Below are 13,429 nucleotides of genomic sequence, written 5' to 3' on the forward strand. Positions count from 1 at the left end.
CTCCACCATTCATGCTCTCTCTGGCTTTCTCTCAAAATAAATAAATAAATACACTTTTAAAAAATAGTTTTTTCCCAAAAGGTTTTGCACTTAGAATTTTGTAGTACTATTCAGTAATCATTGTTTAAGATGTTAAATTATGAAGCATAAAAGTAAAAGATCTGTGAATTGCTCAAGGGCACTTTACCTATTTTAATTTGCCATTGCAGTCCATATTTATCAGAATAGTACACATTCCATTTTCTACCAGCTAATTCCTATTATTTCCTCACACATTCTTTTTAAAAATTTTCACAAGTATACTAATCTTTCCTTACATGTTCCCTTCTATTCCGTCTAATATTAATTATTTTCCACATTTATTTCTATAACTTTGACCCCTAGCTATTGGATATCAACTTATGGAAATCAGCTCCTTCACATACCATTCTCCATATTAACTTAACTGTGGATGAATCTTGGTCTAAATTATTTCTCAGTAAAATAATAAAATCCTAGCCATCACAAATCCTCCTGAGGTATTTAATAAAATAGTTTTCCATGTAGCTGTAAGATAACTGTGTTTAATAAAAGAAATCTAAATCCAACTGCTGATAAAATGTTTCCATGCTTCCTTAAACATTGCACATCCTCAAACAGAAGGACACAAATTAACATTATCTTGATGATACAATTATTACCATGAACAGCCACTATTATCACACACTAACATTTTGACTATTCACACTGTGCAGAAATATACTGGCTGCATTCCCATTACCTATGCAGACATTCAAGGGACTCATCCCCCTACACCTTATGCCCCTGCATCAAATATCTTACATGTTTTAATAAGGAAACAGTGGATGTACAGATGACAAGCAGTCCACAAAACACTGGCATAAAGAGTTGCATAATTAAACATTAAATACAAACCATACCTAAACTCTCATTTTGTTTTAAGTTATTAAAAGAGATTGATAGAACTTGGAGGCAGGAGATCTTTTATCCCTAACAGATGGCATATCCTAGGAGTCCTATTTGCTCCCACCTGAGTTTTGCCGTCAATTCTTTGAAGGCATAAATTAATACCAGATGCCAAAGAATTAAAGAATTGATCATATTTAAAAATCTTAGTACTTATAATGGTGAAATAATTATGTTAATACATGGAAATCTTTCAACTGGGAAAGTCTGAGCATAGAAACAACAACAGCAACAAAAAAAAGAGCCGTAGCAACTTTTTTCTGGCTTTAACCTCCAACCCTGGTCACTGACATAAAATAGGTAAGCAAAAAAGAAACTGCAAAGTGAAAAACATAAAAAGATTAAGATTAAGAAGAATGAACTTCTGTACATTAAATTCCAGTTAATGTCTAGTTACAGAACCATTTTGTTTTAATAATCTCCCAGTCTTTTGAATATGGGAAATAAATAATATCCACCCCTCAGAAATCTTCCTTAAAATTTTAACTTCTCTTCAGGCTTTGAACCTAAACTATATCTTCTTATGAAGAGTGGTGGTGATGTTGAAAATTAATGCATTTGTTAAAGCCATCTTTCTTCTTGAAAATCTTTTTTCTCTATCTCTTAAAAGATGTCCGGAAAAAAACCATTTACTTAAATAATAGTTAACTCTTTTTACAAAAAATTTTTAATGTTTATTTATTTTTGACAGAGAGAGAGAGACAGACCATGAGCAGAGCAGGGTCAGAGAGAGAGGGAGACACAGAATCTGAAGCAGGCTCCAGGCTCTGAGCTGTCAGCACAGAGCCCGACGCGGGGCTCAAACTCAGACCATGAGATCATGACCTGAGCTGAAGTCGTACACTCAACGGACTGAGCCACCCAGGCGCCCCAATAGTTAACTCTTAATAGTGAAAACAAGATTTCTCCCCCTCCTCGAAGTAGAGATAAAAACTGGACCACGTTTATAAAATGGTTTTGAATAGTTATTTTTTTTAATAGTTAACAGGTTAAATGGTGTTGTTATTGGCATAATTCAAGTTACCGTTTGAATATAAATCCTTTGGTGATAAAAAGCTTCTTTCCTGGGTTTATCCACTTATTATCGCTCTAGTATGTAAAAGTTCTCACTGAAAATTTCTCTACTGAGAACTCCAAAGGATAATCAGGTTTCTTTTGTAGAAATAAGCAGAAATATCAAAAAGGCTAGACACTATCTCATTTTATCCTCACTGTCACTGTCTTATAAAATTCTCATGCATCTTCCCCAGACCATTGCCACAATCCCCTAGCAGCTGTCCTGACTCCCGTATCGCCCTATTTCAATCCATTCTTCACACTCCAAGTTGAGGCTGTTTTGTGGTTTTTTTAAACACCAGAATTCACTCAGGAAACTTGGCTCTGTAACACCTGCAATCATCCCTGCAGTCGTCACATTAATTTTCAAATTCCTAATTGTGGTTGCAGAGTCTTTCAGAATTTGGCCCCATATACTCCCCTCATCTTTTACCACTCATTTACTCCACAACCGAAGCTAAGATCTACAACTCTGATCTACCTGTGGTTCCCCAAACACATCATCCTCTGTCATCCTCAACTTCGTGTAAGGGCCAGAACATTTCCTTTCCCCCTTACTCCTCCTATCTGACCACTTAATGCATCTCCTCTATAAGTTAACTTCCATGGCACCTCCTCCATTCCTTGATATACTGTCTTACCCCACCCCTAATTCTTTCCGTCCCAGCCTGAGAGAACTTTATGAGTAGTATTGTAAAAGTGTTAACATTTAAAACTCATGTAGTTTACTCTTCAGTTCGAGGAGACAGAACTGAAGATCTAAGAAAAACTGTCACTTCTAACACAAATTTTATGGTTCCATGATTCCAGTTTTTGGTCAAGAATAAAAAAGTAGCCGGGCGCGGTGGCGCGCGCCTGTAGTCCCAGCTACTCGGGAGGCTGAGGCAGGAGGATCGCTTGAGCCCAGGAGTTCTGGGCTGTAGTGCGCTATGCCGATCGGGTGTCCGCACTAAGTTCGGCATCAATAAGGTGACCTCCCGGGAGCGGGGGACCACCAGGTTGCCTAAGGAGGGGTGAACCGGCCCAGGTCGGAAACGGAGCAGGTCAAAACTCCCGTGCTGATCAGTAGTGGGATCGCGCCTGTGAATAGCCACTGCACTCCAGCCTGGGCAACATAGCGAGACCCCGTCTCTTAAAAAAAAAAAAAAAAAGAAAAGTAAAAGTGAAAAATAAAAGCAAAACTTTTAAAAGAAGGTGAAAGTATTATTTAAATGTTAATGTTTAGCTCCCGGTTAATTCAGCCATTTTCAAAAGTGAAACCAGAGTTTCATTTTGTTATTTGTTTTTAAGATTTTTAAACAAATTGATAGATACAAAATTAAATTTAAAAGAGCATTATATTTCAAATGTGGAACAGATATATATTGTCTGTATACATCATTTGTATTTATTTAAGGTACTCCTTTTTAAACAAAGTTATTTTCATCTATTTGGTTTCCCTCTATAATTACCAAAGACTTTCCATAAAATTCAGGAATAAATGACTCCCCCATGTGGACATCAGCTTACACAGATTTTCTCATACTAACAAGCTTGGCAACTCATTTAAGCTTCAATATGCTTACAGATTTTGACATTGAACTCCAAACGACAGTTACAACTTTACATCTATAGAGAAGAGTAAGTAAAAGGCTAACCCTAAAGTAACAAAAAAGTTCATGAAAGAAAGGTATGTTTAAAAGTAACAAAATCTCTAAAAAACATGGTTTGAAAATTGTATTTACAAAGTTAATACTTTAACAATCTTAGAGCAAGTGATCAATTTAAGATGCAGGTATGTTTCTAAAGATTTTTAATTTTAAAAAATTAATCAGGTTGCTTATTGCGTAAGCATTAAATGTTTAAACATCAATAATCTGATATACAATTATACTTGACTCTGGTAATATTAGAAAATGAAGAGGTTCAATTATTCCGAAAAAATGTTTACATCACAAAATGAAAGCTGAGAATAATGAACATATTAGTGATTGAGATCCTGCTTTTATCTCTATTACCGAAACTAATCATTAAAAAAAAAAGTTAGCCTACAATCAAATTAGTTAATACAGTGAAGTAAAAGTGTATTAAACTTAGAAGCAACTTTCAAGTTCTTTAATATTACAATAGTATTCTAGCCTCAAACTAGGCTCACAATGAAAGGTATACCCCCAATATCCATATATTATTTTTGTTACTACTTACCAATACTACATTTCAATAAAAGACACAAATGCAAAAGAATTAATACAATATGTATTTTTAAAAATCTAAACAAAAGTCATTTCATAATGAGAGGGGGACTATTAGGAGATACAAGGATAAATATAACTATGCATCATGCAATTGTTAATGGGTCTTTCAACTTTGTCCCATAAAACGTACCTGACAAGAGTGACAAATCTACTCATCAGATATAATATTCACAGATAAGAATCATATTTGAGTTTCTTGAAAAGCAATCTCTTGCTTATAACAAAGATTCTATAACTTCATTACTCTTAATTGAGAATAGGTCTCCAGTGTAAAATAAAATAATAAATGCACGACAGGGTAGACAATCTAATAATTAGGTTTTTTAAAGTATTTTAATTCACTGGCAAGCTTATATACATAATCTTAAAAATAAGCATTTTATAATTTTCATCTTCTAGAGCTTAAAATGACTCGTTATGTTAAAGATCAAATAAGATCTTCCTCAACATGTTTTGCAAACAGGAACAACATTAGTTTTGAAACTGGGTTTTGGCCCCAGTTTTACCATTAACTCTTTAGGCTTCAGTGTCCTCCTGGATAAAATGAAAGAGGAGACTAAAAATTTTCCAAGTGTACATATGCAAATACTCAGTTCCTGATCTTATTTTCAACAATTACACTTAATGTTTTTTTTATGTGTATAGTATCTAAGTTTCAAAAAGTAAAACTACAGAGCTTAATATAACTTTCCAATACCCTGTACGTATCTCAAACTAAGAGCCTCTTTATAGAAAACTATGCAATAACAACTGCCTTTTGTGTTGTGGTTTTCAGTCAGCAAAATGCTAGTAACAATTTTGTATCAGAAGTATTATTATCCTGGGGCGCCTGGGTGGCTCAGTCAGTTAAGCGTCTGCCTTCAGCTCAGGTCGTGATCTCATGGTCCGTGAGTTTGAGCCCCACGTAGGGCTCTGTGCTGTCAGATCAGAGCCGGGAGCTTGCTTCCGATTCTGTGTCTCCCTCTCTCTCTGCCCCGCCCCCACTCACGCTCTGTCTCTCGCTATCAAAACATGAATAAACGTTAAAAAAATTTTTTTTTAAAAAAGAAGTATTATTATCCCAAGTCTATAGAATAGAAAACTGGGGCTAAAAGAGGTTAAAGTGCAGCCAAGTCTTTTGGGCTTTTAAAAAAGAATATATGCTTTACTAAATCAATGGACATTATTTCTTATAGTTAGTTGCTTCTGAAGCCGTCTTGGAATTATAATCCAACTAACGGAAAGGGAAAAGATTTTAGTCTTGTTTAACCAAAAGTTGCTACTGGCAAATGACAGAAGTAGAATTGCCAAACCAGATTTTCTGACTCCCAATTTCCTACATTTTCAAACATAAAAATGTATTATATATTAAAATAACATATTTTTCAACAATGAAATTTAAAACATATGCCAAAATTTAAAACTAATATGTACAGGTGTATGTCAATTATTTCTCAGTAAAACTGGAAAAACTACTTACAAACAGAAGATACAATACATAATCAAGTTATAAAGCTTAAAAAAATCAAGTAGTCGAATAGATCTACTAGATCCATTAGCTCTACTGGATCCCAAAAGCAGGTACAGAGCTTAACATGTGAATTTCTTCTTTTCTCCACTGGAACTCTTAATATCATACATTAAAACATGAAACAGTGACTGATCAAATATGTTCTTGATGTAAGCTTCCATTTCTAATTGAATTTTTCAGTATACAGTTGCCCAAGTTATACAATCAACTAAATTGTGCTCTAGGCTGCTTCAGGAACTGCCTTGACTGTCTAACACAATAGTGATTTAATCCTAATTCAAAGTTTGATATTTGATGGTTTAGTTAATTTAAATATCTTATCTGTTATAAAATGCTGTGAAACCCTGTAACAGTAAAAGCTTTTCTAGCTAGTGGCAGGAAACTAGAGTAATTAGCAATCAGGGACAAGTTACAAACATTGGCTAAGGTAAAAATTCGAATACTCACTTTGTTATTTTGTGTCACAAGAATACTTCCACCCCCAGGTTTCAAAGGCACCTCTTCCATTGCTCCAAACACATCAGTTTCAACAGAAAAGGTTAGTTCTAGACCTAGATCACTAATATCATTATCTAAAATCCACTGCAAATTTTTGGCATATTCTGGATCAATGGATGCCACATCCTGGTAATTTACAGGAATACCTAAAAATGCAAACATACAGCAGTTATATTCTAAATGTTTCTGCCTTTCCTTGTTTGTTTAATGGTGAAATACTGCCCTCTACAGATATTCCATAAAACTGCAAAATATAATCCAATTGACAGCAAGATTTAAATACATGCTAATTCCTGGATTTGGAACTCTATTAATTGAAGCTTGTGGTTTTTCCCACATTTTTACAATGTATTCTTTCTTTGAAATAGCTATACAGGAAAATTATCATGCACTTCAATAAGTGCCAATTCTCTTAAGTATATTCATATTAAATTGCATTCTTAGCATGAACATATACACACTAAATGAAAAACAATTTTTTTTTTTAGGAAAAAGGTAATTTTTTTCCCTCTCCCTCAGGCTCCCAAATGCCTTACATACACAGATAGTCTCCAACTGAAATAAAAATTACCTCATCCAAAATGCCACCTCTTGTCTACTTAGTTTTTCCTAAAGATTCTAAGAAAAACACTTTAAATAAATGCCTATGGAAATAACAATAGAGCCATACCAAGAATGTGCTTATAGAATGATCTTGTAAAGTAAATGTTGACCAGCTGCCTGTGGTTTAAAGCTAATCCCAAGATCTGTCCAGCAAACCGGAAATAGTTCAAGTGATCAGGATTTACATAGGAGTTGCTATTAGGCTGAAAAGTTGTTCCTATTAAAATAAATACAATATAATTTATTTCTAAGAATCCAGATGCAGAAGAAAGATCATTTCACTGCAGATAAATCAATTCAAACACAACTTTGACAAAACCAAAGTTACATGATGTATAAACTTCCACAGTAATGTTCTTTGTGGAATATATAGCAGACAAGGGAATTGACAGAAGATAATCATTAATTCACACATACTTATCAGAGTTAAGTCTTTGTGCAGAGAAAAAATTTTAGAATACTTTTAACCAAAAGGTTGGAAGATGTGCCAGAGAGATAGTGGAAATAATATATTATACGCTAAAACACACACACGTTTTCCTCGGCAGTGTAGAAATATTAGGCTATGAATTAGGCAGGTATTATTTCATTCATCTATACATGCCCAGTGCAGTAGGTATTCACTACTTTTTGTTTCTTATGGAACAGAGCACTATGAGAGGGTAAGAATTTTAAATGTTCAACTTGTTCTTAAGTAATGAACTTGATGCCTTTTAACAATTTTCAGAAAATCACCTAAATCCACAAGTCAACCAATTATTCTTCACTTCAAATAAGTACCACTGAGGTATAAAAGTAAAAATGGCAAAGGCAATAGTTACCAATTACTGTCAAAACCCAGTATGATTCCACTTATATGAAAAAAAGATCTGGAAATAGACAGTGGTGATGGTTATACAACACGGTCAATGTACTTAACACCAGTGAACTGTATACTTTAAAGTGGTTAAAACAGTGAATTTTGTTATATATTTTACAATAAAAAGTCTAAAAAAAATCTAGTGCAATGGAAAAACCTAATACCAAGCCTTACCTTTAAAGAATTCTTTCCGTATTTTTCTGTGATGATCACTAACTCTGAATACAACTCTCATTCATTGAACAAATATTTATTGAGCTCAGCCTATTTACTACTCTTCTAGGCAACTGGGCTAAAAGAAAGAATAACTGCTAAATCTAATAAATAGTATCCCTTCCAAAAAAATAAATAAATAAAATAAAGGAAAAATGGAAAGTTTTGGAAAGTGAGATGTTTGGTCATTTAGTATACATATTTTGATAATAATTCACTTTGTGCATTGCTGGTCTTTGATGTCTCACTGTTAGCACTAGACTACATTGCTGTAACCAGTTTACTTAGATAAAAGGTACAAATTTGGAAGCTTATGGTTGAATGACTTAAAAGGGCCACATGAAGCTAGTCATTCACTGTCAAGTATCTTTTGAAAATCATTCCCAGTCATGGGTAAGCCTGGGTATTAAAAGTCAAAACAAGGGGCACCTGGGTGGCTCGGTCAGTTAATCGTCCAACTTCGGCTCAAGTCATGATCTCGCGGTTTGTGGATTTGAGCCCTGCATCAGGCTCTGTGCTGACAGCTCAGAGCCTGGAGCCTGCTTCAGATTGTGTCTCCCTCTCTCTCTGCCCCTCCTCTGCTTGTGCTCTGTCTCTCTCTGTCTCTCAAAAATGAATAAATGTTAAAAAAGTCAAAACAAAGTTTTGTGAGATGAATAAAAGACTTCAAGGACAAACATAATAATTCTAAAAATATAATATTTTAAGAATAGTCACAAGTATTGTTTTTACCTATCAAAATAGTAAATGCTTAGGGTTACTGATGAATCAGCAAAGATTTTTGATGACTCAACTTTCCTTTCCTAGGTCTGTGATCTATAATTCCTTTGCTAAGTATTTTCTGGGAAATCTGGGTTCTTAAAAAGGAGAAATTTTTAAAAAATAAGGAAACAAATTGGGGGGAGGGATCTTCAGGAAAGAAATGTTATTTTTAACTTGAAAACTACTTAAAACAGAACACAAAGTTTATGTTCTCAGTTCAAAATAAGTGTAACTGTGACACAGCTCTTTTCATTACTCAGAAAAATCCTATAGAACAAGAAAATATAATTCTCACAGAATAATAGCTTCTAATATTTATTTCTGCTTTCTATGTGCCAGGTACCGAGCTAAGCATTTTTACACATCAGCTAATTGATTTCTTTCACCACATTACAAAACATAGGTTATCATCATTTTCAAATGGAGAAACTGAGGTCCAGAAAGGTGACATTTACTGGCCCAAGATCGTAGCAAAAAGAGGTGCAGAGCCAGGATTCATGTCCAGTGTAACACCAAAGGCCAAACTCTATAGTAAGCATCTTAATATAATGAGAAAGCAAGTTTTAAAGAAATTGTTAGACATGAGATCTAGCCAAACATTTCCCACATTTAGGAATTTTAATTCAAAATTTTAATATAATTCCCTCCATATCAACTAAACGTAAGAATAAAGAAACATTTCATCTAGATTTTAATTTATAAATAGTGTGACTCTAAAGAGAAGACTTATATGGCTTATAAAAAGGACAAATCACCATCTTTATGGTCTCTGTTAGCAGAGCAACATATGCTCTGCTAATATATTTGTAATATGAGGAAGAATCTTGACTTACGATTCCACACCAAATCTGTTTTTCAGGTATGAAAATAACAGACATAGAGTAAGGGACTATAAAGAAAAGAAATAAATCTAAAATAGAATGTTCTAATTCTAAATCTTGCTTCAAAGGTTAGGCCTAATTAAACTCAGCACCTCATCAAACTTGTCATCAAAATCACAAAGACACCAAATTCACCTCAGAGTAAATAATCAGTAGTTACAAAATTAAAGCAGACAGTCCCATAATCCTAAGTAACTTCCAAGAGACCATGTGAGTCTGAAGCCCATTACACAGGTGAATCCCTGCAGCTCCCTGGCATCACTGCAGCCCCCCACCCCCTCGCCTCTCTTAGAGTCATCCTTCTTACTCAATGGAGATTTGCCTGCTGGTTTGGGTAGAGGCAATCAGAAGCTGTAATTAATGATATACTCTCTGCTTATAAAAAGAACTTAAACACCAGGAAAGAAAAGACTTTCAGGAAATAAAAGCAACTGTGTAAAGCATTGAAAACTTGGAATCCCACCTTCACTTGGATATGTCTTTATTAAGTTAGAGAACTGTCAGGTATACCTCCCACAGATGAGGCAATAACCATTTCCATTTTGCCTACAATATCAAGTTACAATTGTGCAGATTCAAAGCATCATTTCAACAAACAGTTTATCTGTTTTATAAGATAATAACAGGTTTTCAGTTACCAGATTTTGATCTTTTAAAAGGGCTGAAAACTAAGCTACTATACATAGATTATAAGTTAAGATTTAATACCATGATTTCTAGACTTTTTTTTTTATGATCCAAAAATTTTAAGACTTGGAAACTCAAATAAGCAATAGCAAATTTTAATTTTTCCACATAAGGCTATTTTTAAGCCCATCTACTAGCACTGTTTCACAAAAGGAAATTTTTAACTCAAAAATGAGTCTAAGGACAATCCTTAAATTGAGTAAGTTTAGTTGTACTTTACAAAGGACTGATGAAAACTTCGTTGGGGCCAGCACTAGCCCTTGAGACAAATATCTAAGAACCAATTATTTACAGGAAAGAATACCAAACTGAATCAGATTCTATTCATGATCCTACCGCTCACAAACTGTGTTAATGTAGATGGAAACTCTGAATTTCAACTTTCTTTTCTATGAAATGGGAATACCCCACCTAGCTCACAGGATCACTACGGGAATCAAAGGGTACAATGCACTGAAGGAGTTTGAAAATGTGACAAGCCACAGAAAAAGTGATGTAGACTGTGCAACTTACCATCAGCTGACTGGGTAAACAATGCATAATCAGGATTGACTATCTCATTAGACAGAATATCAAACCACTCACGCACAACACCTTGACCCTGAGTTCAAGAAAATAAAATTAAGTATGAACAGAAATATATGAGGAAAAATTTTTTTCTGAATAACAAATGAAAATAAATTCAAGTTTCTTCCACTATCAATTAAATACTAAACTTTATTCAAGTGTATTTCAATCTTTTATATATAATGACCTTAACAGCACTTATTTTTATACCCACCATGCCTTCTTCTCCATGGAACCGTACAGCAATTCCTTGCTTTAGCTTTGCACAATTTGCTTTTGACACAACTTCACAGCTACTCCTAAAAATAGAATCTAAATATGTAGCATTGATTAATTTTACATATTAAAACTTGTAATAACTAGTATTTTGTGCCTCACACACATCAGTTTCTTTGTCAAACATACCTCTGTGAACCAGCAGGATATCATTTTCATTCACTGGCCTGTGCACCATGTCTGAATCTGGTTGTCCTGAATGCAAATGTTCATAGAACCATTCACAGCGATCTTTAAATGGCTACCCCAACAAATAACGGTAAAATATGTTAGCATTATTTCAGTTTTCTATCAGATTACTTAATGAGCCTGCTAAATCCCCTTTCTACAAATAATCATTCTTAGACCTTTATTTATAATAAACAGTTCTAGATAATGTTCTGACATTTCAAAAATTATTCGCAAAAAGGCAGGTCTTAGCTGAAATGCTTTGATTACATAGAGTGTACTTTTTTTAATTATATTTTTTAACAGAAAAGACTTAATAAGTTAGGTTATATCTAAAAACTTAATATCAGATATGTAACTGATATGTAATTTACTCTCAATATCTTTCAATCCCAACAACACTCGTAAGGATGAATTTACAGGGGCACCTAGGTGGCTCAGTCAGTTGAACATCCAAGACCCTTGGTTTCAGCTCAGGTCATTAGCTCACAGTTCATGGGTTTGAGCCCCACATTGGGCTTGGCACACAGCCTGCTTGAGATTCTCTCTTTCCCTCTGTCTCTCCCTCTCTCTGCCCCTCCCCTGCTCGTCCTCTCTCTCACACAAAAATAAATAAACTTTAAAAAAAGAATGAATTTCCAAATCCAGAAAGATTACACTCCATGTTACATTTAATTTTCCATGAAAATAATCTTTAGGCCTAACTTTATTCTTATTTCTATCCTTTGAGTATGTAGTGTAAACCTTGATAAATGGGGTATTTTTTCTTACTTTAATGTAAGTGTGTGACTTAAGCTTTGATTGCCAAGGCAACCACTTCAAAGATGGCTATTTCAAATAAACAGAATGCCAGCCACACATCTAGATAAAGAGTCAGGCCACCTTCCCACATGGAAGCTCCTCCATTTTAGAGATCTTGGTTCATTTCTGTAACTGACCATTTGGACCACTTGTTGTTTTTTTCTCTTCCCGTGCTTTAAATTCCCACTCTTACGCTGTAAATTCACCAATAGTAAGCCTGTGAAATCCTAGGCTCCTACCTCAACCCCAGTAAAAGCAGAACAACAGGTCCATGCATATTATCATGCTCACACTTGTGTACACACTCTCCCACTCCTCCACCTCCACTCCCATGTATACTGTGTAATATCCAGGTCCTATAGTAACAAACCTTTATTTTTTTTTCAGTTTCCTGATAGTTATTGCTGAATGGCATCTTGCAATCATAATAAGAACCACAAGGGCTTCTCTAGCCACAAAACTGGTTAATGACAAGACCAACACACAACTGGCATAGTCGGCAAGACTACATGATTGCCCTTGCAACTAACCAAGGGTTATGCCTTTACCTGCAACTTGCCTACTAACTGCCAAACTCACCATCTAAGAAAGGGACACCTTTAGCTAGGGGTCATACTACTATGTGCTTTCACACATTGCCTCTGTTGTGTGTTGCCTGCAGTATCCAACCTAAAGGTCATGGCTGCCATAATAATCCAAAAATTTCCCCAGAGCAGCATAATCAAGGCCATGTGATCTAATGCGACAATCAGACTACTAATTATAAAGATCTTATTTGATTACTAATGTGCATAAAGATCCTCAGTGGCCAAGGAAAGCTAAGGAGGGTAGGTAAGACTGCAAGGCTATTGTCACTGCCCAAAGAGGGTTCCGAGCCAAAGATAGGAAGAAATTATTCCCCTTAGGTGAGGAGGACTGAAGGTTTCCACCTGCAACCACTGAGTCAACTGGGTTGTGCCCAAATTATATGTCCTAACCCAGAAGAGTGAAATAGGCTTACAACTAGAAGCTAATGGCACCACAAAGGGAAAATACAAGAGGCCTACAGTCTCTGTGTTACCACTTCACTCACTGAAATTGCTATTGTCCCCTGACCCAATGGGATACCATGGGTCCAATTCCTGGTGTGGTATTGCTGAAAATTAATGACAAATAAATATCCTGAACATCTGGTGCCAGCACGTCCTAAGAACCCTGAGGAGGTACACCGGCTCTGTGATAACTGCAAAACCCACGAATGCTTCCTGGGTATTATTCAATGTCATGCATGCCAACATGCCAAGACTCTGGTTTATGCTCCAGAGGCCTAGGGACTTTTCCCAAACACCCTGTGCATATCATGCTACTG

At 35.1% G+C, this 13,429-nt stretch overlaps 1 protein-coding gene across 4 annotated transcripts in view; it reads right to left on the reverse strand.

Annotated features, from left to right (window-relative positions):
* The window catches only part of HACE1 (HECT domain and ankyrin repeat containing E3 ubiquitin protein ligase 1), a 122,142-nt gene that overhangs the window by 25,002 nt on the left and 83,711 nt on the right, over positions 1 to 13,429 (reverse strand). For all 4 annotated transcript variants that reach the window (XM_047858730.1, XM_047858729.1, XM_047858731.1 and 1 more), the window contains 5 exons: positions 11,242 to 11,353; positions 11,051 to 11,148; positions 10,783 to 10,870; positions 6,935 to 7,084; positions 6,214 to 6,410 (listed from right to left, as the gene is read on the reverse strand). In XM_047858730.1, coding sequence (XP_047714686.1) covers positions 6,214 to 6,410; positions 6,935 to 7,084; positions 10,783 to 10,870; positions 11,051 to 11,148; positions 11,242 to 11,353 — 645 coding nt within the window. The remainder of the gene's footprint in view (positions 1 to 6,213; positions 6,411 to 6,934; positions 7,085 to 10,782; positions 10,871 to 11,050; positions 11,149 to 11,241; positions 11,354 to 13,429) is intronic.

Source organism: Prionailurus viverrinus, chromosome B2 (assembly GCF_022837055.1).
Source record: "Prionailurus viverrinus isolate Anna chromosome B2, UM_Priviv_1.0, whole genome shotgun sequence".
In the NCBI taxonomy this organism is placed as follows: domain Eukaryota; kingdom Metazoa; phylum Chordata; class Mammalia; order Carnivora; family Felidae; genus Prionailurus; species Prionailurus viverrinus.